The sequence below is a fragment of the Cyprinodon tularosa genome, unplaced genomic scaffold (assembly GCF_016077235.1).
Source record: "Cyprinodon tularosa strain WSP-4 unplaced genomic scaffold, ASM1607723v1 ctg24, whole genome shotgun sequence".
NCBI lineage: Eukaryota > Metazoa > Chordata > Actinopteri > Cyprinodontiformes > Cyprinodontidae > Cyprinodon > Cyprinodon tularosa.
In genome coordinates this window covers 335,822-361,060 of record NW_024038896.1, presented here as the reverse complement: position 1 = coordinate 361,060, position 25,239 = coordinate 335,822, and the positions used below count along the sequence as shown (strand labels likewise).

The following is a 25,239-nucleotide window of genomic DNA, read 5'->3' as shown; positions in this document are numbered from 1 at the left end:
TGTCTTTTGTGGATTTGTATTTATTAAAGTATAAGGTAATTAGCATACTAATGTGTTTTTGTAATTTATTATGAAAATAAATATTCAGTTCTTGCAATTGACAGTTTTCTGCTTGATTTTATCTACAAAGAAAAAAAATATTATCAACACTTATTTGAAGTTAATATCCAGCTAGTTATAGAACAAACAACAAAAAAAGGAATTGTCTTTTGATTATTCTTGACCCTTTTTTATATAACATTTCATCTTATTTTTGATCACACTCATCTGGAGCCTTTGCTTAACACGGTACACCTCTTACATAACCTTTTGGCATAGTAATAATAACAGTTTGTGTTAAAATGCTCATTTATTTCCCTTCCTAACCTAAACAGATCTGTACATGTATTTTTAATACCGTATGTTTTTTTTTTTTTTTTTTAAGAAATCCTTTCGAAAAATAGAACTCCTCCTGATGACGAAAATAAGACAATTTTCAGGGCTAACATAATTTAACAAAGATCAAAGATGACCTCCTCATTGACCTGTAATACATTTCATTACAGGACCCCGCAGTAAAGCCATAAGAAATGGAGACGAGCAACTTGAGTAACTTTGGTGTTAAATCTAGAGGTAACATCAAGATTGATTTGTTAAAGTATGCTAAACAAATTCAAGGAACTTTCTGTTTCAATAAAAAAAAAACTGATATTTTGTGTTTAACCAAATATAAAGCAGAAAAATATAGATTTTAAAATGTGGAATAGATTTGTATTCATCTACTCCTGAGTCGGTTATTCATAGAACCATCTTCTGCTATGCACTGTCTACATCACTAAAATGTCCTTCCATTCTAGTTTGCAAAAATAGCTGAGACCTGTAAACAGCCATTTTCAAGTTGTACCACAAATTCGTGTAGGGATGTAGGTCTGGTCTTTGACTGGGCCATTTTAACAGAATGCAAATGCTTAAAGTATTCCATTGAATCTCAGGCAGTATTGTTAGATAGGTTGTCCTGCTGAAAAATGAACCTCTACCTGTCTCAAATATTGTGTGACCTCACAAAGTTTCCCTTTATGATTCTTGTATTTAGCTAAATCTATCTAAAAGCTGACCAGTCCTAATTGAAAAAAAATAAATAAATAGAAATAGCAAAGAGCACAAGGCTACTGTTGCCACCAAAGGATCAACATTCCCAAAGAGCAAATACTGGACTGTCATACCCAGGGTTGTCAGTTTCAGACAGATGGTAACAACTAGGAAACTAAAGCCAGAGTTCAAGGTATAATGGAGGATTTTTGAGATTTTTTTTAAAGAACCACCCTCTACACTCTTCTTTACCCACTCCTGAGAGTGGGTAAAGAAGATTTGCAATTTTTCCACTATGTCAGACTCATCACCGGTAAGGGAAAATGGGGACGAGTATTTAGAGCGGCCTTACATAAACATATCACAAGAATGATCGACAATTAGGATGACCACTTATTTAGATGATCCACCCAGAAAAACAGCATCCACCTCTATACCTTTAAAGTCGTAGGGAAGCGGCTGTTCCAATCGTTGAATTTCTGAATTCTCCCAAGTGGTGCCCATCTTTACACGACTGAATAAAGTGAATGTGATTGGTCATTTATCAAGAGGGCAGGATTGTTGTGGTGGAAGGTTCATAAGCAAGTTTGGTTGTGGCCGGTTTGTCTGTGTTACGCCCACCAAGGACACAACATATTTGAGGACACGAGACAAAAATGAGGGTTCAAAAAAGATATTTTATTAATAAATTCTCTCCGTTTTAGTTGTTCTTGGTTCGGCTTCTTCAGATTTTCTGCGAAGAGAAAAATAGTTAACGGCCCTCAAATCCCGTGCCCCAAAAAAAGAAAAAAAAGAAACCCAAAGTAACAACAGAAAGTTGGACCTGGCAGGCCGATCAAACAGAATAAAACGGTACAGCAGGGGGCCAACCCTATACAGGGCCGTCGAAGCCCCTACTGATACAAAATAAAGACAAAAAATAACCTAAGCAAAAGAAAAATCGAAAACAGGACTACCGGTCCCGCCAGGCCAAAACCTCGAGAAAAAAGTAAGAAAAAGTTAACAAAAATACCACATGGCAGGCTGGAACGTCCGCTGCAGGCCGCAGCGACAAGACAAGTGCGCACCGCGCACGATGGAGCAAATGAGCAGGTGGAAAGCGGCGTCCAAAAACGAGGTTGGAAAGGAACGCGAAAGGAACGCGTTAACGTGCTGAAGGCCAGCCTATTTATAGGCGGACGACAGCACCACAAATTAACATAATTAACTCGCTAAAGAATCCCAAAATATATTAACAAAAGATCCTTCAACTAAAGTTTATAAGAAAACAAAGAAAAGAAATGGACAAAAATCATAATGTGCCTGGGGCACATAACACCCCCACCCAAAGACTCTGAATGGGGTCTGAAGTAAAAAAAAACCCAACCCATTCAGAGAAAAAAAAACGGGACTAGAGACGCGAGAGTGCGTCGGCCACTACGTTGTCTTTACCACGAACATGCTGTATAGAGATGTTAAAGGATTGGAGTCGCAAAGACCAGTTCATCAAGCGGCAGTTTTTATTCCGCATGCGAGCCAGAAAAACTAACGGATTATGGTCCGTAAAAACAACCACAGAACCGCTAGAACCTCCAACATACACCTCAAAATGTTCTAAAGCAAGGATCAACGCAAATGCCTCCTTCTCAATGGTGGAATACCATCTCTGATACTTATCCAGTTTCCTAGAAAAATAAGAAACCGGATGTTCCACCCCATCAGTACCATCCTGGAGCAGGACAGCTCCGACACCAGAATCACAAGCGTCCACAGCCAACTTAAATGGTACATCGAAACGAGGGGCAGACAACACAGGAGCATTAACCAGCAAATGCTTAGTCTGCTCAAAAGCAGATTGACACCGATCAGACCAAATAAAAGCCACTTTAGGGCTAAGTAGGTCTGTTAACGGGGCAGCCACAGAGGAAAAGTTTTTACAAACCCCCCTGTAGTAGCCAACCATCGCTAGATAGCGGCGAGTGGTGGGCAGTGGGACAGAAAGAATAGCCTCTACTTTAGCCTCAACGGGGCGCACCTGACCTCCCCCCACCCTTTTTCCAAGATAGGTCACCGTCGCGTGGCCGAATTGGCATTTAGAAAGATTAACCGTCAAATTAGCCTCACTCAGACGCGTAAAAACAGTTTTTAAATGATCAACGTCCTCAGTCCAGGTAGCAGAACAAATGACCACGTCATCCAAATAAGCCTCACAGAATGACAAACCCGACAAAACAACATTCATTAGCCGTTGAAACGTCGCTGGGGCGTTACGCATCCCAAAAGCCATCACGGTGTACTGAAGGAAATCATCGGGTGTGACAAAGGCGGAAATTTCCTGGGCTCTCGCCGTTAAGGGCACCTGCCAGTACCCCTTTAGCAGATCCAGCTTCGTAACAAACTGGGCAGCCCCCACATGGTCCACACAATCCTCCATACGAGGGAGTGGATAGCAATCCGGCCTAGTCACCCCATTTACCTTCCTGAAGTCCGTACAAAAACGGTCCTCCCCATTGGCTTTAACAGTCAGGAGGCATGGTGAACTCCACGCACTACTGTTGGCAACAGCAAGTCCATGTTCCACCATGTACTGCACCTGCGTCTGCAAACGGCGCCGTTTGTCTGGGTTCACTCTGTACGGGTGTTGTTTAATTGGCTTGGAATCACCAACATCAATGTCATGGCTGAGCACACGAGTCTGAGTGGGAATATCTGCAAACAGAGACCTATGAGACTGGATCAAATGAACCACATCAGCCTGCTTGGAAAAATCAAGGTGGGACAACAAGAGAGGCAAGTTCCCCAAAACCGCTGAATTTGGAACCCTCCCTTCAGTAACAGCCGGGGAGAAAACGTCATCTTCAGGTTCAGCACCGGACAGCTCCTCCCGCACATCCGCAGCCGCCCCGACATCTGCGTCATCTCGTTCACTGGAAACACAACTGATAGATTTATGCAGAGCAAACGCACGTTCGACGTACGGCTTCAGCATGTTCACATGACATAAGCGTGAAGTGCGCCTCCGATCAGGAGTAGAGATCAGGTAATCACGATCACCAACCTTTCTCGTGATTGTATAAGGCCCACTATAGCGCGCTTGCAAGCTGGAACCAGGAACCGGAAGTAACGCTAACACTTTCTCCCCAGGCTGAAAAACTCTCAAAACAGCCCTTCTGTCAAACAAGGACTTCATTTTAGCCTGTGCAGTTTTAAGATTCTCTTTAGCAATCTCACACGCACGATTCAACTTCAGCCGGAAATTACTAACATAGCCTAACAAATTCAGGTCAGATTTGTCACACAACCACTTCTCTTTCAACAGCCTTAAAGGGCCGCGAACAGTGTGAGCAAAAACCAAGTCTGACGGGCTAAACCCCAGAGATTCCTGAACCACCTCCCGAATAGCAAACATTTGTAAATGTACACCTTCATCCCAGTCTTTTCCAAACTCCAAACAGTAGGTGCGAAGCATTGTTTTTAAAGTTTGATGGAAACGCTCGAGTGCGCCCTGACTCTCTGGGTGATAAGCGCTGGAATGACGGTGCTTTATGTCCAATTGACGTAAAACCTGTGCAAAAACTCTAGACATGAAATTAGACCCCTGGTCAGTCTGCACAACCCGAGGTAAACCAAACAATGAAAAAAACTTTGTCAATGCTTTAACCACTACGGGCGTAGTTATTTTACGCACCGGAAAAACCTCTGGAAAACGAGTAGAGGTGCACATCACCGTTACTAAGAACTTATTCCCCGCTTTGGTTCGAGGCAACGGACCCACACAGTCAACCAATACTCTCTCAAATGGTTCAGTGATGGCTGGGATGGGATACAAAGGAGCAGGAGGAATCATCTGATTTGGCTTTCCAGATACTTGACAAAAGTGACACGAATTACAATAGCGCACGACATCGCTCTTCAATCCTGGCCAAAAGAAATGACGCAAAATGCGATCATAGGTCTTTCTGATGCCAAGGTGACCCGCTAACGGATTATCATGTGCCAACCGCAAAATTTCTGAACGATATGGAGATGGAACAACAATCTGCTTCACCACACTCCACTCTTCAACAGGAGACACATTCAAAGGGGTCCATTTACGCATCAGAAGACCATCATCCAAAAAATAGCCAGTAGAAATGGAGTCAGGCTTATCAGTTAATGCATCGCCGAACAATGACTCCAAACTTTTATCATTTTTCTGGAGCTCAATCAACTGCTTCCTAGACCATGATAGTGAATTTACATCCAACACAACATCCTCCACAGTCTGCTTCAATGGAACATGTTCGGATTCAGCGTTGAACAAAAAACTTCCACTCAAGTCAAACTCATCTTTCCTCTCGTCTTGATGACGTTTAAGTGCTGCACGTGTAACTGTGCATGACGTGAAAACATCTGGGAATTTACGGGCAAGCGCATCTGGACAGTCGCTCAACACCGGAACAGGTGTAACCTCTGGGGTAACCAATACTCGACCCCCAGCCAAATCGTTGCCCATGATCATGGAGACGCCCGCTATTGGAAAACTAGGACGCACCCCAACCCCAGCGTCACCAGACCACAGCTCAGACTGGATCACGATTTTATGCAGAGGAACGCAGATTTCTTGCATGCCAAAACCACGCACTGGAACATCAGAACCAATCGCAGTGTCGTTATTCAACGGCAAGATTCCCTCCATAATAAACGATTGAGAGGCAGCAGTGTCTCGTAATATTTTTACAGGGATCTTTTCACCAGTTAGAGACAAAGAAACAAACCCATCCATAATGAAAGGCTTAAAATCAGCATACTCGCAAGGCTGTGTTGAAAGTGGATGAACATCGCCTTTCACAGTTTTAATTAGAGCGACGGGCTTAGCGTTCTTTTTCTGCAAAACCGGGCAACTGGCTATAACGTGTCCTCCCTTTTTACAATAAAAACACGTCCCCTTAGTTTTTAATTCCAACCTGTTATCCGATTTGCCTCCCACGCCACCGAGCGCAGCAGATACATCCGTTTCAACAAGCGAGGCAGTTTTGGCCCACTCCTTCCCATTGTTCCCATTATTTCCAGAGTGGTCAAACTTACGAAAGAGATGTGAGCGCTCGAAATTACTTTTGTGCGTTAACATGTACTCATCAACGAGCACCGCAGCTTCTGACACATTTGAGACTTTAGTTTCATTCAAGTAGGTGGTAACTTTCTCAGGCAAATTATTTTTAAAGTCTTCCAACAAAATAAGTTGCTTGAGCTGCGCAAAATCGGCAACCTTCTTAGAAGCGCACCAACGATCAAAGAGAATTTCCTTATCTCTAACAAAATCCACATAAGTTTGATCGTAGCGTTTTTTTAACCTACGAAATTTCTGACGATAAGCCTCTGGTACTAGTTCATATGCCCTCAAAACAGCACTTTTAACTTTATCAAAATCAAGGCTATCAGCCACAGAAAGAGACGCATACGCCTCCTGCGCTTTGCCACTTAATGCACACTGTAACAACAAAGTCCACACATTTTTGGGCCACTTAAGTGTGAGTGCCACCCTTTCAAATAAAGAAAAGTATTTATCAACATCCCGCTCATTAAATGGAGGAACCAGGCGAACATTTCTACTCACGTCAAAATCAGTCGATTTGGGTTGTGAGGACCCAGCACCAAGCTCGAGTTCCTTCAAACGCAGTTCGGCTTGTATCTCTAATCGTCGCTGTTCAAGATGCAGCCGACCCAATTCAAATTCCAGTTCCTTCAAACGCACCGGGTCATCCTTCGATGGCGATCCAACAGGACTTTTCGGAAAAACTGTAGCAGGAAAAATTCCTATCTGCACCAGCGCTTCTAACAACTCAGCTTCAACTGTTCCCCTCTTAACGCGTTTAACTACGGTAACCTTGAAATGCTCGGCTATTAACAGCAACTGATCCTTTGTGCAGTTACGCAAAGTATCCAATGTGGGCCCTCGAACAAACTCATCCAGGTCAAACTCCATGTCTACCCCTGGAATCAAGCCACACCAAATCAGGGACACCTCTGCACAAACAAAGCTACAGCACCACCAAAACCGAATGCTCTAACTAATCAGCGCAACGCGCGTCAGCTGCGCAAAAATACACACAAACCCAGCACAACCGCCAACAAACAAGAACCAACCGTAGGACACGACCTGTCTCTAAAAGGCACACTTTGTTTAAACAAGCCCCCAAAAATATGTTACGCCCACCAAGGACACAACATATTTGAGGACACGAGACAAAAATGAGGGTTCAAAAAAGATATTTTATTAATAAATTCTCTCCGTTTTAGTTGTTCTTGGTTCGGCTTCTTCAGATTTTCTGCGAAGAGAAAAATAGTTAACGGCCCTCAAATCCCGTGCCCCAAAAAAATAAAAAAAAGAAACCCAAAGTAACAACAGAAAGTTGGACCTGGCAGGCCGATCAAACAGAATAAAACGGTACAGCAGGGGGCCAACCCTATACAGGGCCGTCGAAGCCCCTACTGATACCGGACTAAAGACAAAAAATAACCTAAGCAAAAGAAAAATCGAAAACAGGACTACCGGTCCCGCCAGGCCAAAACCTCGAGAAAAAAGTAAGAAAAAGTTAACAAAAATACCACATGGCAGGCTGGAACGTCCGCTGCAGGCCGCAGCGACAAGACAAGTGCGCACCGCGCACAATGGAGCAAATGAGCAGGTTGAAAGCGGCGTCCAAAAACGAGGTTGGAAAGGAACGCGAAAGGAACGCGTTAACGTGCTGAAGGCCAGCCTATTTATAGGCGGACGACAGCACCACAAATTAACATAATTAACTCGCTAAAGAATCCCAAAATATATTAACAAAAGATCCTTCAACTAAAGTTTATAAGAAAACAAAGAAAAGAAATGGACAAAAATCATAATGTGCCTGGGGCACATAACAGTCGGAAGCATCGTGCTAAACAGTTAGCAACTTAATGCTAGTAGGTTCCCAATGGGAAATTACATTGGGACCAAGTAGCACTAAATTGGTGACTTAGAAATGACACCGCCAAGGAACGCAGGGAGGAGAGTTTTGTGTCAGAGGTCGTGGATGAGTCTCCTCCATCATACATTTTTTATTTAGAGGAGGAAAGCGGGGTAAAAGTTGTTGTGGAAGAGGACGCCACAGCGACAGAAGCTTGGTTTGGTGTAGAACGCTTACAGCCGCACATGTTTGAGCCCTTGCCGCGCAGCACTGCCAGTTCTGTTAGCTCTACGCCTGCTGAAGACACAGACATCCATCCCCGTGAACACTGGGACGCAACTCAATGGTAAAGACAATAACTTTTATTTCAACCATTGTGTACATTAGCTGCAACGTATGAATCAAGATGCTATGACCAAAAAAATTTGATTGACAGATGAACGTTGATATATGATTGGCCGAATTTAGGTGTACAAGCTGACGTATAACTAACTGGCCTGCATAACACAGATTTTAAGACAGGATTTCTTTTTTTTGTAAAGAAATTTTCCAAATTTTGGGTCAATATAGTTTGATAAACAGTACATTTATATATATATATATATATATGTTGTAACTAGAATGATTTGACAGTTAAATATGACTTTCCTACGACTTAAAGCATGAGCCCGAGCATAAAAAGCCCTGGTCAACATAACGTGGGTAACGCTATTCACCATGGCAACGCATGGAAATAAGAAGCCTTGACACGCACATTTTTCCTCAATGAAATCTTAGTGACGGAATATGAAAAACATCAACATACTTTTACCACGAAAAGTCATACGGTTGCCTAAGATAATTGCTGAGCAAGTCAATAAGTAATTCGACAGATTATGTAATAGACCTACCCACTTATCCACCTTCCAAATCAGCATAAAAAAAATACAGCGCATTAAATAACCCAATAGACGCGAAGAGGATAAGGCAGTAAATCAAGATGAAAATGATAATACAGTTAAATCAGGTAAGTTTCTTTTTTTCGCTATTGCTTAACGTTTATCAGTTGAATTGCACAGCATTTGTTTGCTCGATTTATTATCTTACTGTGACAGTAACATTCCCAACATTATGACATACAGATGCCTTCCAAAGATTTTCTGCATCATATTACACAAAAAACAAAGTGCAACTAAACTTCTTTTAGTTTGTTAGTGCGTTTGCCCTCTTGTTCTAAAGCAATGTGTGGGTTGAGATCATTATCAAGACTATATACAGCAGTAACGCTTAGAAATATGTTCATCTGGAAATTGTGATTTGATCAACTTCTTAGTTTTCTGGGAAGAATTTGGGCTCCATCATCTGTAGGCTTCTCCATAAGAGTTTCCTTGTGCCAGGGCTCAGCTAAAAATGAAGGAAGAACCAGAGTTACCCAACCCTACTAGAGATGGTTTTTTGAAGTAGGTTACAAATGAAACTTGACACAGGATAACTGATACCTGGCTTCCTACCAACTGTATAGATACTTACCCAACCACTTACTCAGGGTTATTAATCAAGGTTACCACTCCTCTACAATGGCTAGATGTGTTGAAGGCTTCCATCTATGTTCCATCTGTCCGTCCATCCATTTCCTGTCCCTGCTCAGGTCACGAGGGTGCTGGTGCCCATCTCCAGCTGTCAATGGGAGAGAGAGACGAAAACACCCTGGACAGTTCGCCTGTCTGTCTGTAGTGGGGAAAAAGTATTTAACTATTCATCCTAGTTAAATAAACGGAGAGCAATGGATTTCACTCAGTTGGCATTTTAATTTCATATCTTTGCAAAGAGAGAACAGTACATCATACAGCCCTTACTGCTCTGTATTTAGCCCTGTTGTGCCTGGGCAGCGTGTGTTCCCCTTACAACAATGGAAATTAGTCAGAGTCAAAACAAATTACAGATACTTTGGTTAACAGCAACATGTTATGAATAAACCTTAAGAAAAAATCTGGCTTGTTAGGGGAAGAAGCTGTCTGGTCTATAAACAGCCCTCAGGAGAATTGTGTGATCTTGTAGGTGAAAGCGACTGAGTGAAAACTTTTATAGTGAGTAAATAGGATAAATTAATATATGAAATAAGAGAAATCTAAATTTTCCCACCACAGTTACGCAGGGAACACAAGACACACATACAAGGAGAAATTAGAGAAGCAAATTAACCAAACATGTTTTTGGACTGTGGGAGGAAGCCGGGGTACCCAGAGAGAACCCACGCAGAGACAACATGCAAACTCCATGCAGAAAGACCCTGGGCTGGGAATCGAACCCAGAACCTTTTTTGTGCAGGACAGTAGTGCTACCCACTACCCACTGTGCAGCCAAAGAACCCATTAACTCAACAGGTAAGATGAAAAAAAAAATCTGTAGTCTCTTGTTTATAAATGCACTGCAAAACTTAGCTCTGCTTGTCTGTTATATTCAACACATTTTCTGTAATAGTTAAACATGATGATCATCAACCACTTTTTTTCCACTTTTACCGTCTGTTTTCTAATCTTCAGGAATTCATTTAAAATACATTGATGTTTATGACACAATAAAAAAATTTTAAAAATACGAGTCAGGTCATTAATGGTTTGAGATACATTTATTGTGTAACAGCAACGTCCCTAGCATGCAAAGTCTGGTATGACACATGTAAGGCATTTTCTCCATGTAAAAGCTGCCTTTGTCACTAGGTAATCCAGTTTTAAAGTGCAAAGTCCACAGAATGAATAGCTCAGTACTACAGCACTACATTGTAAATGGATCTATTAACCAGACATGTAATGAAGAAAAACTAAAAGTCAGGATTGCTGCAAGTTAGTTTCACATTACACGATGCAATGACAGCAAAGCAGACGGATTTACAGATCCGATTCTGAGAGTTTCACACTGTGCCACAGAAGGGTTCAGACAGCTGGGTGCTGCTGCAACGACGGGTCGATCTTCATGAACCAGGAGGAGTCAGTCACTGGAAAAGACTGTAAACTGTGTCTGAAGGGTTTTGGTCTTCGGTAACAACGATAAAGACACATCTGTGTTTACATAGACACATGAACAAATACTCCCACTCACACCATTTAAAAAAAGGGTCATTTGTACATACAATCAGGTAAATCGACACATTAGACTATTAAAAAAAGCAAACAAATACAAATAAGACTCCATCTATATTAAACAAGACAGATGCAACTCAGTCAAAGAAGCGCGGGAGAGGGAATGCATTCCTTTAACATCGAACAATGAGCCGCCACAGCACCATGACAAGAGGCACGCTTCAGAAGAATCTGCTACCAACAGTTGGACCATGTTCGCCAGGCTCATGCCAAATTATTGCCATTATACCTTGTTTTTAAACCTGTGTGTGCATGTGCACTCATGCACACTAAATGGCTTTTAAATCTCGACACGATGAAAGCAGTGCAGGTAAACCAATCCTGCAGAATGGAGGATGCAGCGTTAACAACACGGGTTGAAATGAAGCTGCTGGAACAAGTTTCAGCTTCTGTTATGGACTGTTCGTCGGGATTTCATGTGTTGCTGGTTGGTTTAGATTTCTCCCTTAAAGGACACAACCAGTGCAGCGACATTTAAAAACTAAATAAACACAGAAAACATCCCTGCTTTTTACATCAGCTTAAAGACTTATATATTTCTCTTTCTATATATATATTTACATTTATATGGGAAGAAATAAAATTATTTTAGTCTTGTGTTTTCCAATGTGGCAAACATTGCATTTTAGGAGTTTGCGTGGTCATGTGTGGCACAGGTTTTGTTTAGCAGTTAAAAACGATTAAAATCAAAATAAATAGTGTAAAAAAAATAAGGAAATAAATGCCCATCAGAAAAAAAGCACTTCTGGCTAAAAATGAAAAAACTACGAGTTATTCACGCATATAAAAAAAAAAGGTAAATACACAATGTGGTCTTCAGGTCTAAATAAATAAGACAGAAAAACGAAAATAAGATGGTGATCGAAATTTGTAATGTATGGCACCCTGCTGGGGAAAAACAAAGAACAGAAAAGGAGCTTCAAGGGATCGCAGTGTCGTTCACATCCCCAGATCTAGGAGACACACACAGCTTTTCTGTCACACAGTTCTTGGCAATCTGTAAAGTTTCTACAATAAAAGTCAAATCAAGGGCTTTTTGTTCTGTTTTGATTACTTTTGCCAGCTTGTTCTGGTTGCAATCAAGGGGTTAAATAACATTTCACACAGCTAAATTAATCAGAAAGTGTCTTTTTTTGTTACACTCTAACGTCTGACTTCATGTCTGAGATCAGCTTACAGTAAAGATCGGTTGCTCTTCCCTGATCCAAAGAAAACGTTCATTTGTTTTGTTAAATCTCTAATACACACAGAGGTCTGGAAACTTCATCTCATAAATGGGGACGGATCGACTCTGGCTTTGGCCGTACCCTGAGGAAATGGTTCCAGATGGGCTGGGAGGGGGTCTGGAGAGGAGAGATAGAAGTCAACTTTCTATGTATGCATGCTGAAGGGTTCACACATTATACACACATTTCTATGCTCATATTTATGGAGTCATCAGTACTTTTTACCACATTTTTAGTATTAATACAAACAGTTCAGTAAGAAATCATGGATAGACAGATGGATGAGCAGATTAAGAGTGATTGATGGATGGAAATGGACAACTATGCTCTTTTATTGGCCTTTTCCATAATTATTCAAACCAGGAAACTCAATTTATAACATTTCCTAGCTGTGTAGGAACCCAAGTAATGCAAAGTTACAACTATTTAAAATCTTTTTCTTTATATAAATGTGTGAAGCATCATCTTTACCTGATTGTGATCTCGAATATCTGATTCAGTTTGCTCTGCAGCATAGTGGCCTAAAGGAGGCAAAATAATCATTGAGCTATTGAAGGAATATTATTAGTTACAGTAATATAGTCATTAAAAAAATAATTTTGTACCCTGGCGCCACAGTGTGCAGCGATTTCCTCAAATGGTGCCTTTTGAAACTTTTCCACAACCTGTCTCCTCCGCTCCCTCTCCTGTTCCTCCATGCCAACACTGTCCACTAGAGGGAGACAGACACAAAGCAATGCATTTAAAGACTCATTGAAAGTTATATTTTTGAGTAAAACTAGAAACATATATTGAGGTTAAAGTCACTTTTTGTTGCCTAGTAATTCGACAAATTAAACTCTTAGAAACAAGAACTGAATTTGCCAACAGAAGAGCAAATAAACCAGTTGACGTACCAATGGCATTTTTCAGCGTCTCAAATGTGATCTCCTCAGCTGGCGTCCTCTGTGAAAAGCAACCAATTAACGTTATGCGATGTCAAAGGTTAAAATTAAATGTCTAACTTGCATCAATCATTTGGGTTTGAAGAACATTACCTCCTCCTTCTCTGGACTGTTTCGGGACTCAACCTCCACCTGAAGAGAGATGGTCTCCCCGATGCTCTTTCTTTTGGACAGCCGATCTTCATCTAAAGGGAAGATATAGTGGTTGTTATTCAAGTTCTCTACAGAAGAAATGTGAGAAAGAAGTATAAAAAAAAAGACAAACAGAAACCTGAAAACTAGAAACATCTAAATAGTAGAACGAAAACTATTAATTAAATATAAACCTAAAAAGACATGGAATTAACCTGTAAAATATTTGGTCTTCATAGGAAAACATCTAATACTCTATACATCTGAGTAAAACCTTCTGCAGCTTTTCAAGAAGTTTTTTCCAGAGCTGAGAACCGTAAGAACCAAAAGGAGTACCTTGTAGACCTCTAAAGACCTGCTCTGTGATAATCTCAGAGGGCAGTTTAAAAACAATTAACGAGGATGGAGTATAAAAATTTGAAAGACGAAGTGATAAATATGATTACAACTAAAAAAAAACATGAACTATAGTATTTTTTTAATTTTACTTTAAACCAAAACATATATGTAATTTTTAAATATCCTATCTGATTTAAGGATAGCAGAATACTCCACAGTGGATGAGGTGAGAGGGTTTGTGTGAATCAGTTACAGGGAAGATCTAAGTTTCACAGAGTCAGAGAAAAACATAAGGATTATGTTTAAAATTATATTTAGATCTCCTTTCTCATTTAGGGTGGAATCAGTGGAAGTTTTGCTCATGCAGCATGTCTCATTTTTTAAAAAACAGACAGGTCGCTGTCTTCCCTTGTAGTTGCTGCACAGCGATGCTGACTGACCAGCTAAGCAAGAGGGGCTCAGAGCTGCAGTCTCTGAAGACAGTCAACTCATCATGATTGGTGGTTTTTACAGCTACCAAGTCTCAAACAACACAAAAAGCCACAAGAGATATCACTAGTCACTTTGGAAAAGCTGGTTCTGAAAAGCTGCTGAATATTCATCAGTGGTAATGAGAGCAGAGCTTTAACCCCTCCCATCAGTGCTCTGTTTCTTAAGGTGGAGGATATCGATGATACAATGTTTTCTGAGTCGGAGCCCCTCCCATGAAAAGTGAAACACCGCCTTAATAATAATTAAGAGAGCCGATACGGCTGAAGCTTGTCGGTCAATGAGGAGCGTCTGATACCAAGTTTCAATGCCTTGACTTCAGCATGTAGTAAAAGTGCATCTGGCAGAAATGTAATATTTCATAATCTTAGTGAGATGTATTGAATAAGAGTGGCCTAAAGGCCAAATTATGCTTCTCATGCATAGCATCTGCAACCTGCAAACTCTGTGTGCGACCACGCCCCCGGCAGAGGTTCTGCAGCCGTCGTCGTACACCTCAAAAAAATCCTGACTACACGTTAGACAGTCGCAAACCCGCGCAGACCTCAAGCGGAAATGCGCAGACAAAAAGCAGCTGTGATTGGTCCTTGGTATGCCTTTCCGGCTGTCTGTGTGGTCGTCCTTCTCCAATTCGGTGCCGGGGCGCGCCATTTTTAAAAACCGAGGAACAACTACGGCGAAAGGTTAATCGGTCTTTTTTCCAACTCTATTAAAAGAACTGTTCCTCTTCGATGTCTAGCAACTCTAGATCCAGCTCCATGACAGTGATATCTTGTAGATGCGGCATTGTTGTTTTGGAACACAAATAAATTAAGTTAAATGAAGTTCTCGCGAGTAATAGGCTCTCCTTGCGCATTGGCGGGAAACTGCTGTGCGCCCCTAGAAATTCCAGACTGATAGTGCAGAAGCATATCAGCAAAACTGGTCCGCAACCAGACCCAAGCGACATTTGATGTGTGCGGTTGCAGAAATATAATCTGCCCTTAAGAATAGAGCCTTGAGAAACACCATATGTAAATTTGTAGCCCAGCTCAACCAAGGAAGATTGGAAATAACTTGGAAAAGAACAAAACAATAAATTTGAAAAAAATGTTCAATAATTATTTTCTACTGAAAACATTAAAACTCTGATTTTACAGGAACTTTTCCTGTGATAATGTGTTTCTTGTATTTGAAAGATTAAGAAATAAAGCACCTGTGGTCGATAAATATCTAATTCCTTAACTAAATCACTTTTAAACGTTTAAAAAAAAGCAGGTTTGAATATTTAATATTTGTTGAGGAACATTTTTTAAACTTTTAAATACTGATTGAAGCATTAGGCAGTTCCTACCAGTGTACTGCGGGATGTAGGGTGTAGCCAGTCTCTCTGTGTTGTAACCACTTCCACCAAGGACCTCTGTGATCTTCGACTGGAGGAACAAAACGCCACCTTCAACCTTCTGCATCGAAGACGGCAGCCTTTAAAACAACAACGTGCAATTCTAAATCTTTACACAGAAGAGAGCAATAATTCACTGCGAGTTTTCTTACAAACTTCAAATCTTTTTATATAAGGAGTATTAAAGATCCTTACTTGGGATTCTCAATAAAGACATCCTCAGGCAGAAGATAAGGACCTTCTTTCTGCCTCACTTCGATTACCTGGAGGGCAACAAGAAAGGAGGAGTTTAGGAAATGTTTGTGAGCAGGCGGAAGGATTCACACACAAAAAAAAATGCAGACAGACTTCGTGTATGTGTTGGCAGAAGGCTGGGACGGTGGTGAGCTGGCAGATAAGGTTAAGGTAGGCAGCAGAGAGGGCGTGAACAGCACATCGGTTATAAACAGGCAGACCTTCATCCGTGGACAGAGCCAAGTCCTGCAACAACAAACAAAATGAACACGTCTCAAAAGGGACAGAATATTTTTTGGGTTGATTTTTATTTTGGTGGATCTTACCAAGTTACGTCTCTGTTCATACCTGCAAGGCGAGAGCCAGCCGGATGAGGTCCACCACCACCTCTTCGTTCGCCAACTCCACGCTGAGAAGACCCAGCAGAGTGTAGAGGGTCTCATAGTGCTGCTGGCCGCTGCTCTCTTCCTTGCAGCCCAGGTAGATGTGTCGGTAAAGCTGCTGGCCGTGCTGTGGGGTGGATGGTAAATTAAATGATTCAGAGGAAAGTGCAGATTTGGAAGTGTTGATGACACAATATCAACATTATCTAGTATTTTATTTTGTAGACCAAAACATTGATACTGATGATTAATGTAATCATTTCAATGGTGGCCGGATAAAACAGTAATAACAATAGTAGAACAACTGAGAGCATGAACAGTGGTTTTGTTATGGAAACCTGCTGAAGTTATCACAGATTAAGACACAGCTATGCCTTTGCGTGGTGAAGGAGTACCTTTTTCATGAATAAATTGTCCTGTCTGGAGCACTTGTCAACCTTGAGCTTCAGCACAGAGATGTCAGAGATGATGCTACACAGAAATCAGACAGAAGAGGCGTAACGGTGAAGCCGACACAACTAAAACTGCAGAACAGATCTGGCTGCTGCATACAGGAGTACTCACCTTATTTTTGATAATTTGGGCCTGTTGTCATGTCTGTCAATGAGGCTGAGGAGGATTTGGAGCACCAATAGTCGGACCTCCGGGTCATCAGTCTGAGAGAAGGACAGCAGCGGCTCCAGGAAAGAGCTGGGCAGTGCTGTAAGCATGTTGGTGGTCTGGAAACCTGCTGTCACCTTAGAGATTCATTTTTGAAAGGACGTTATTTGCTTATACAGGTGTTATATGCACAAAGGTTGGCTACAATTAGGATAAATATTATTGCCAAGTAATCGACACATCATTTCAAGACCATTAGGAAGTCTTACCCTTTATAGGGCACTCAGTAAAATACTTTGAAAATCAAAATTTCAAGCCAAGAGTGTTATTGGAATCAAGTTCAAGACACTATTACCTTTGTAACATTCAAAAAAATATGGATATTTTGATGGCAAAAAATTAATGTTAATGTAATAACAAAAAACGCTAGCTTGCCCGAATATATTAAGACAAATAACAAAAGTGCTTCTATAAGAAATTCTTGAAAAAAAATAATTGTTAACTAGGTTTATTAACCTTTTAGCTTTACTTTTTAACTTGTATTAAGCGTTTTACCTTTTTTTCTTAACTTGTTAACTTTTTTGTTTTTTTCCAACTTAATTTACAGTAGGTAATATATCATTCAAGGGCTCATCTAAGTGGTCAAATCCCAAAATAAGATGTACAGCCATGTAGCAGTATCTTTGCTGAATAGCTGGATATAAATCTTGGGCTTCTAGACCAAACTGAGGGATGGTGGGGACTAAATTTGTAATGGGTATGCAAGTGATAAAAAACTGTAACTTGCCCTATAAAGGGTTAAAGTTACTTATCTTTCAGAAAATCCCTTAATTACTCAATTTTTATACATACATCTCCTTTCCTGCTTGAAACCTTAAAGGAAAAAGACATCTTTTAAACTTTTAGGTCATTCAAAAAAGAATTTACCTGCACCAAGGACTTGAGCAGCATAACCTGAATCATTCTTGTACCCTCAGGCCTGTGAAAGAAAACTTTTACATTTAAACTTTGATCACATTAAATATGTTTTCACAAAGCAGATAAAAAATGCTTTGGGTAAAGTTTAAAAAGACGGACTGATTTGTGAAGAAAACCAAACATACTCAGATTCAGTGGAAGGCAGAGTCAGATTTACTCCAGGGACGGGGATCTTTCCCATGATGAAGAGCATCACCTCTGACCTCTGGTATGTAGGTAAGGTGTTGGCAAATGAGCCTGGAAAACAGCAAAACAGAAATATGTGTATAATTTATAAAGAGCTTTGTCAATACTTAGAAATGAGAAAAGACATCGACAGATTGACAAAAAGACTGACCGATGGTCGTGATGACAGCCTCCTGCAGCTGCCTCTCTTCGTGAGCTTTGATGATCTTGGTGCCGATGTTGGTAGAGCCGTCATAGGAGCCGGTCAGCTCGTAATCCACGCTCAGACGAAGTTGCCTCAGCAGGGTGTTGAACACCTCCAACACAGTAGGGCCTGCATTTACACACAAAAAAAGGCTCAACATTTAAAATCTTGCAAGCAGATTTTTATTTATGCCACAGCTTAACGGACCTACGGAGCCGCTGGCTGCAATGGCAGCTGCCTCTAGCAGCACTTCTACAATGCCAGCCCGCACTTTGGCTGAGTTCTTGCTGTTGGCGTCCAGGTGGCCGAGGAGTTGCTGGATTACCAAATGAGAGTGTTGGGACTACAACAAGAAGAGCACAAGAGAAACAGCTTGAAACACCAGTGAAAAAACTGCAGGAAACTGATGAGTAAAGTCAATTATTTTAGCCCTTTCAAAATCTGCACACACTGCAAAACATAAATCTAATGGAAGTGAGCACTGAAGGCTCGACTGTGTGAGTCTAATAAAAACCTGAGAATTTCCTGCTAACATCTGGACTTAGAAAGGAGAAAAAACAGAGTGAGATACAGTTTTTAGAGTGAGTCATTTTCTCTCTCACCTGGATGGAGTACATGATGATTTTGAAACAGCGCACAGCAAAGGTCTTTCCCTCCCATAGAGAGTGGTTATCTAAGTGCCTGGAGCGGGAGGGGGCGTAATAAAAAGAAGCCAGAGGAAATTGAGAGGAGAAAAACACAGACAGCACTGAGATGTAGAGGTGGCAATAAACATGTGAGAGTAAACATTGGTTAAACTAACAATCATTCCTATATCTGCACAAAGGCAGCCTGCTGAATGAAAAAAAATATTGAACCATCTGCAAATTCATTCTGTTGTGCCAGAAACCCCAAAATATTACATTTTCTGCACAACACACCTTCAAAAAACACATTTTCAGCAGAAGTCTGTGAGAAAATCTGAAGCTATAAATGGAGGTTAAAAAGCATTATTAAAGCTGTTATAACTGACATGGAAGAAGCAGTAAAAAATGTTCTTTATTCATATAAAAATATATTTAAAAGAGTTGAGAGGTTCAAATTTGTTTATGTATGGTGTGAAAACGAAGCACATTTATGATCACAATGTGCTGAAAACTGCATTATAAAATAACATATCTGCCAGTGGTAAGCACTTTGATTGTGACCAAATGATATCAATGTTTACAACATATCTAATATTTACAAAAATGTTGATATTTTCCTTTAACTTGAAAATGACCATTTAAGTCACTGGTTAAGTTTCAGCAAAACTTTCCCTCCAACAAAAGGCTGAGGAAATCTTTAGCTTAGGGACAGGAAATAAGGCCATGAGGTAGAAAACAGATAACAGGAGATGGGAATAGATTAATGCATTACCAGTGATTGATTCAATGCTACAAGCTACAGCGAGACTGAATGACCAGATCAAAGAGAGTTCTGGAGACGTGAACAGATCAGGAAACTAAAGTAACACCAAAAAACAGGGATGTTTTGATAAAATCATTTCAGTCCAATGATGCGACCTATACACAGCGTCAGAACAGCTTTATATCATTTAAAAATCCCTGTTAGAAATGAACCCGATCCAGCCGATACCCTTGCATTGCCCTTGTCGCTCTCCTCTGAACCGATCAGTAGAAAGATCAAAAAGCCTAAACAGAACCCTCAGATCAAGCATTTCCCCCCATCTAGCTAATGTGTTCACATATCCAAACAACAACAACACAAGAGAGACATAAAAGGAGAGTCAGGAATTAGCCTTACATCAGGACGGGCGTGACGGCGTTCTTGATGTTGCCGTAGGCGGCTCGACCCAGCAGCTCCCTGAAACAGCGCTCCGTCAGCTCCACCGGGCTTTCCTTCTCCTTCTCCGATGCCTGCAGCGGAGAAGGAGAGCGGCTGGTAGGGAGCGGCGCAGGTGATGGAGCAGAAGGAGAAAGGACGAAGAGAGGAAGAGAAGAGAGGGATGCAGACAGAGAGAGAGAGTGAGAGAGAGAAGGAAAAAAGATTGAGAGTCAGTAAAGAAAACATACACACAAAGCACAATTTCTTACAGAATAAAACAAACAGGATCAGCTAAATCACTGCGTCACTTCTAACTGGGTCGACTTCACTGGCTGCAGTTCATCTGCAGCAGGAATTAGCCTCAGCTCACATTTATGCATCGCACATCTGTTTTAACCATGGGGGACATGTTCGTGTCCAAAAGTCTATTTACATTTTTGGGTTATGCTAATGCATAATTAAAATCATATTCCACCATTAAACCATCGAGACAAGCTTCTGAAGGCATTATTTATTCTCATCCTTGTTCTTTATCCCATCGGTTCCAGGATTGTAACAAATAATCAATGTTTTCCTCACAGCAATAATATTTTCAATATAACCCTGAAAAGTGCAGAAAAAATGTATAAATAATAAAACTAAACAGACCCGAAATAAGGCTCCAACACGACTAAATCCCATGGGAACAATTTCCACCATAAAGAAATTCTTTTAATATATTGCAGCAGAGCTGAACTAAATATGTAAAAACAATATTGCACTTCATTAGAAATCATACGTCCAGATTTATAAGGGGCATTAACATTTTATTTCGGTTTAATTGGAAAAATAATATCTGAAGTCATAGACGGAAATATGTAGAGCTGCAATACTTCAGTGTGTTTTGTTTGGAGGGTGGATGGGGTGTTAATCAGCTCTTCTCCGCATTACTCATTCATGTTATATAATAAAGCATATACACTCACCGGCCACTTTATTAGGTACCCCATGCTAGTAACGGGTTGGACCCCCTTTTGCCTTCAGAACTGCCTCAATTCTTCGTGGCATAGATTCAACAAGGTGCTGGAAGCATTCCTCAGGGATTTTGGTCCATATTGACATGATGGCATCACACAGTTGCCGCAGATTTGTCTGCTGCACATCCATGATGCGAATCTCCCGTTCCACCACATCCCAAAGATGCTCTATTGGATTGAGATCTGGTGACTGTGGAGGCCATTTGAGTACAGTGAACTCATTGTCATGTTCAACAAACCAGTCTGAGATGATTCCAGCTTTATGACATGGCGCATTATCCTGCTGAAAGTAGCCATCAGAAGTTGGGTACATTGTGGTCATAAAGGGATGGACATGGTCAGCAACAATACTCAGGTAGGCTGTGGCGTTGCAACGATGCTCAATTGGTACCAAGGGGCCCAAAGAGTGCCAAGAAAATATTCCCCACACCATGACACCACCACCACCAGCCTGAACCGTTGAAACAAGGCAGGATGGATCTATGCTTTCATGTTGTAGACGCCAAATTCTGACCCCAGGCTCACACCGACTCTGGTCTTACCGTTGAGGTGCGGTGGGTGCGGCGCCGCAGTGATTCAAAGTCATTAAAAAGACGTAAACCTCTCTCACCGGCTGCTGAGCTGTCCGGCTGCGGTTACCGAGACACTCCGGCGCTGCAGAAAATTCCGCAAGAAAGCTATCCTTGCGGCGTGCCGGAGCCCTCCGCAACAAGCTCTCGCAAATATCCTTATTTGGGCCGTGTTATCGCGTGAAGTTACGTGAACTCAAGTGAACTTCTGTTAAATCTCCGGACCTGTTGCCGGAGCCGCAGAGCCGCACCGCACCGTAGTCAAAAGGGCGGTGTGAGAGGGGGTGTGCGGGAGTTGCGGTCTCCGTCGGCTCGGTAACCGCACCGGAGCCAGTGTGAGCAAGGGGTGACCCTACCATCCGAATGCCGCAGCAGAAATCGAGACTCATCAGACCAGCCAACGTTTTTCTAATCTTCTATTGTCCAATTTCGATGAGCTTGTGCAAATTGTAGCCTCAGTTTCCCCTTCTTAGCTGAAAGGAGTGGCACCCGGTGTGGTCTTCTGCTGCTGTAGCCCATCTGCCTCAAAGTTCGACGTACTGTGCGTTCAGAGATGCTCTTCTGCCCACCTTGGTTGTAACGGGTGGTTATTTGAATCACTGTTGCCCTTCTATCAGCTCAAACCAGTCTGGCCATTCTCCTCTGACATCAACAAGGCATTTCCGCCCACAGAACTGCCGCTCACTGGATGTTTTTTTCTTTTTCGGACCATTCTCTGTAAACCCTAGAGATGGTTGTGCGTGAAAATCCCAGTAGATCAGCAGTTTCTGAAATACTCAGACCAGCCCTTCTGGCACCAACAATCATGCCACGTTCAAAGTCACTCAAATCACCTTTCTTCCCCATACTGATGCTCGGTTTGAACTGCAGGAGATTGTCTTGACCATGTCTACATGCCTAAATGCACTGAGTTGCCGCCATGTGATTGGCTGCTTAGAAATAAAGTGTTAACGAGCAGTTGGACAGGTGTACCTAATAAAGTGGCCGGTGAGTGTATGTCAGGGTAGTCTATCAATATGACTTAAGCAAACTGAATCAAATATAGCTTTAGATTTCAGTATCAGTGCTTTTCAGAAGAGTCCCAATTGTTTGCATTCTCAACATGCACAGGCGATTAAGGAGAGAGAAAGCGCAAAATAATAAACTTTTTTAGCTCCTGATTCAACAACATAAAAGAAAAATCTCCCCCTCCATGTCACATTTACATCCTTCTACATTCACTTAATACAAAAAAAAAAGATGTATGGTTTCTATTGCAAAATGCTACCCATGAACACCATGGACACTTCCTGCAGCCTTCTTTGAATTCTCCACTTCCATTCAACAACTGAGCTTGTTTAGTTACTTCAATGTAGTTAAAGCATGTGATGCACCGTCGGTAAGAATAAGCTTCTATTCCGGGGCTGCAGAGTGCAACCAAATTTGACATGTGATTCAAAAACAAATCACTATTCACAAAAACAAACAAAGAAACTCTTATTGTAAGGTTAATTTGCACAATTTACTGGACTCTAGTATTTGAATAAACAATCAGGCAAACCTCTCTGGCCTAGACGCTAAAATCTGACCTCAGCAAGACATTTTCTAGAAAGCCAACAGTTCAGCAGTTTATTTTTTTTCCTGCAGCAAAATTACACTTCACTTTCAATCGATTGCGCTTTTATTTCTGCATAATCTGCTTAAATGAAAACAGTGGTGGTCTTTGAAAATGCAATTCTGTTAGCAGTTTTTGTTACTGGCATAGATCAGTCTTTTTCAACCCTGGTCCTGCCAGGCACACTGCCCAGCATGTTTTAGATGTTTCCCAGCTTTCACACACCTGTTATCAATTGATAGCAGATTATCAGGCTTTGCTGACCAGGGTTGAAAAACACTGGCATAGATATACATAATAATAGGCAGACTTTTTATAAAATGAATTCTTAGCACTTTGTGAAAATGTGACGCAGGGGGGCTCTATTTTCTAAGTGGCTGTTTTAAGACCGCAAAAAAGCTGTGAAATAAAACCTTCTGAGCTGTTCACTAGTGAACTGAGGAACTTCTTAACAGCAGGTGTTCAAAGCCTCTCAGGTCTGTTAGCATCTTAAACAGAATTTAACAAACCATGCTTGAACTTTTACTTAAAGCCACTGTTAGCCTTAACAATTAACCCTCTGCTGAAGTTATTCTGAACTGTCCGATCTGTGAATCAAATATTCTGCATCCACAGGGATAAACGGAGTGGAGCAAAATGTTCAACCTTGAGGTAATTAGATTCTGCACTGACTGCAGTGGGTAATGACAAGCAGGACTCGGTGTGAGAAGGAAATGAGGATGCACAGCAGGAGCAGAACCACAGAACACAAACAGAGAAGACAGTCTGTCTATGCCTCGCTGTGACAATAGCCTCCATGTTTCTACAACTCCACGCTCCAATATCCATCCTTCGGTATTCTGCTTCCCCTTTGCTCCCTCGTCCATCAGACCTTGGAGTTGACGTCAAAGGGAATTTCAGAATGAGGAGCGCTGCCAGCAGAGATTCTCTCACCAACTGGCACCTTCAAACTCTTCCTTGAGCTTTTATTCTCCACCCACACCAATTTTTTTCTCTCCTTACATCCTCCTCTCTTGTCTTCTTAAATATTTCAACCCACACCGCGGTGTGTTTGTTCTTGCATTCTGCTGGTGGTTTAATAAAACCCCCTGAGGGAGCAGAGCTTTCAGTGGGTTCAGAAAATGACAGTAATGATAAATGGCAGAGTTATAGGTGAGACTCGGAGGCTCTGGACTGTGTTGTTAAGGTCTGGAAGGTCTGGACTGGAGCCTCAACATAATCACCACAGATCAAATCTGACCTGTTTGCTAAAAGTTACATACACATTGTATGACAGCCTGTCTTTGGAAAGAAAAAACTATCCAATGCTTAGCATGGTCTTGTGCAAAAGTCTTGGGTTAATCCTTTCATCCTTGTTTTCTGATCAATAAATATGATGGTCCATTTTCCTAATGGCATCAGTTTTAGTTTAGTTTATTACCTGCAAATGTAAGGAAAAAAAAAAAACTTTTGTTCAGAATCAAAGTGATATATTAGACAAAATCTGAGCTTCTTTTCTAAAATATTTCAAAATCTGCTATTCTATAATGTGGTTTGTTACCTAGGACATTCATACTCAATTGAAGTCCTCTTCTTTACTTTTATTAGGCTTCAGTGCATAAAAATATTGTTTGGGTTCAGCTAACTGGTTATCTCAAGGACAGGACAGCATTTAATCTCAACAGCCTGAAAATAGTTCAAGTAATATACATCTAACTGTAAATATGTATAAAATAATGCAACAGGTCAAATAAACAGTGGTGCAAAAAGTGGGTATGCAGTGTATGCGACGCATAGTGGCGCTGCACTAGAGGGGGCGTCAAAAACCCCTCTAGAAAAAATGCTTTTCCAGTTGGACTTTTATATTTAACAGCATAAAATGCTGAGAGAGTGACGGCACTAATTATGTGCCCCTCTGATCCTTCACCTCCCCTCCTATGCTCCCCCTTCCCACATAGGTGGCTTGGGCACACGCCTCTAAGAGAACGCACTCAGACAAGTTTTTGTTTTTTTATCTTAGACAATGGCTGCATTAGAATTCATGGCCTGCGTCTTCCAAGGACGCGGTCTATCTGGATTGGATCCTTCGACGTTCGCGAAAATAAGGAGACCAGAA

General features: G+C 41.3%; 1 protein-coding gene across 1 annotated transcript in view; it reads right to left on the bottom strand.

Annotated features, from left to right (window-relative positions):
* Nucleotides 1–12,320: 12,320 nt before the first annotated feature.
* The window catches only part of LOC119785113 (protein EFR3 homolog B), a 31,417-nt gene continuing 18,498 nt past the window's right edge, over nucleotides 12,321–25,239 (bottom strand). Inside the window, exons 7-23 of the mRNA XM_038287537.1 lie at nucleotides 19,945–20,079; nucleotides 18,762–18,840; nucleotides 18,367–18,502; nucleotides 18,127–18,288; nucleotides 17,915–18,026; nucleotides 17,739–17,790; nucleotides 16,776–16,948; nucleotides 16,607–16,682; nucleotides 16,177–16,338; nucleotides 15,943–16,074; nucleotides 15,790–15,857; nucleotides 15,547–15,674; nucleotides 13,347–13,438; nucleotides 13,206–13,254; nucleotides 12,915–13,021; nucleotides 12,781–12,830; nucleotides 12,321–12,426 (exon numbers count right to left, since the gene is read on the bottom strand). Of these exons, the coding sequence (XP_038143465.1) occupies nucleotides 12,321–12,426; nucleotides 12,781–12,830; nucleotides 12,915–13,021; nucleotides 13,206–13,254; nucleotides 13,347–13,438; nucleotides 15,547–15,674; nucleotides 15,790–15,857; nucleotides 15,943–16,074; nucleotides 16,177–16,338; nucleotides 16,607–16,682; nucleotides 16,776–16,948; nucleotides 17,739–17,790; nucleotides 17,915–18,026; nucleotides 18,127–18,288; nucleotides 18,367–18,502; nucleotides 18,762–18,840; nucleotides 19,945–20,079 (1,819 nt within the window). The remainder of the gene's footprint in view (nucleotides 12,427–12,780; nucleotides 12,831–12,914; nucleotides 13,022–13,205; nucleotides 13,255–13,346; nucleotides 13,439–15,546; nucleotides 15,675–15,789; nucleotides 15,858–15,942; nucleotides 16,075–16,176; nucleotides 16,339–16,606; nucleotides 16,683–16,775; nucleotides 16,949–17,738; nucleotides 17,791–17,914; nucleotides 18,027–18,126; nucleotides 18,289–18,366; nucleotides 18,503–18,761; nucleotides 18,841–19,944; nucleotides 20,080–25,239) is intronic.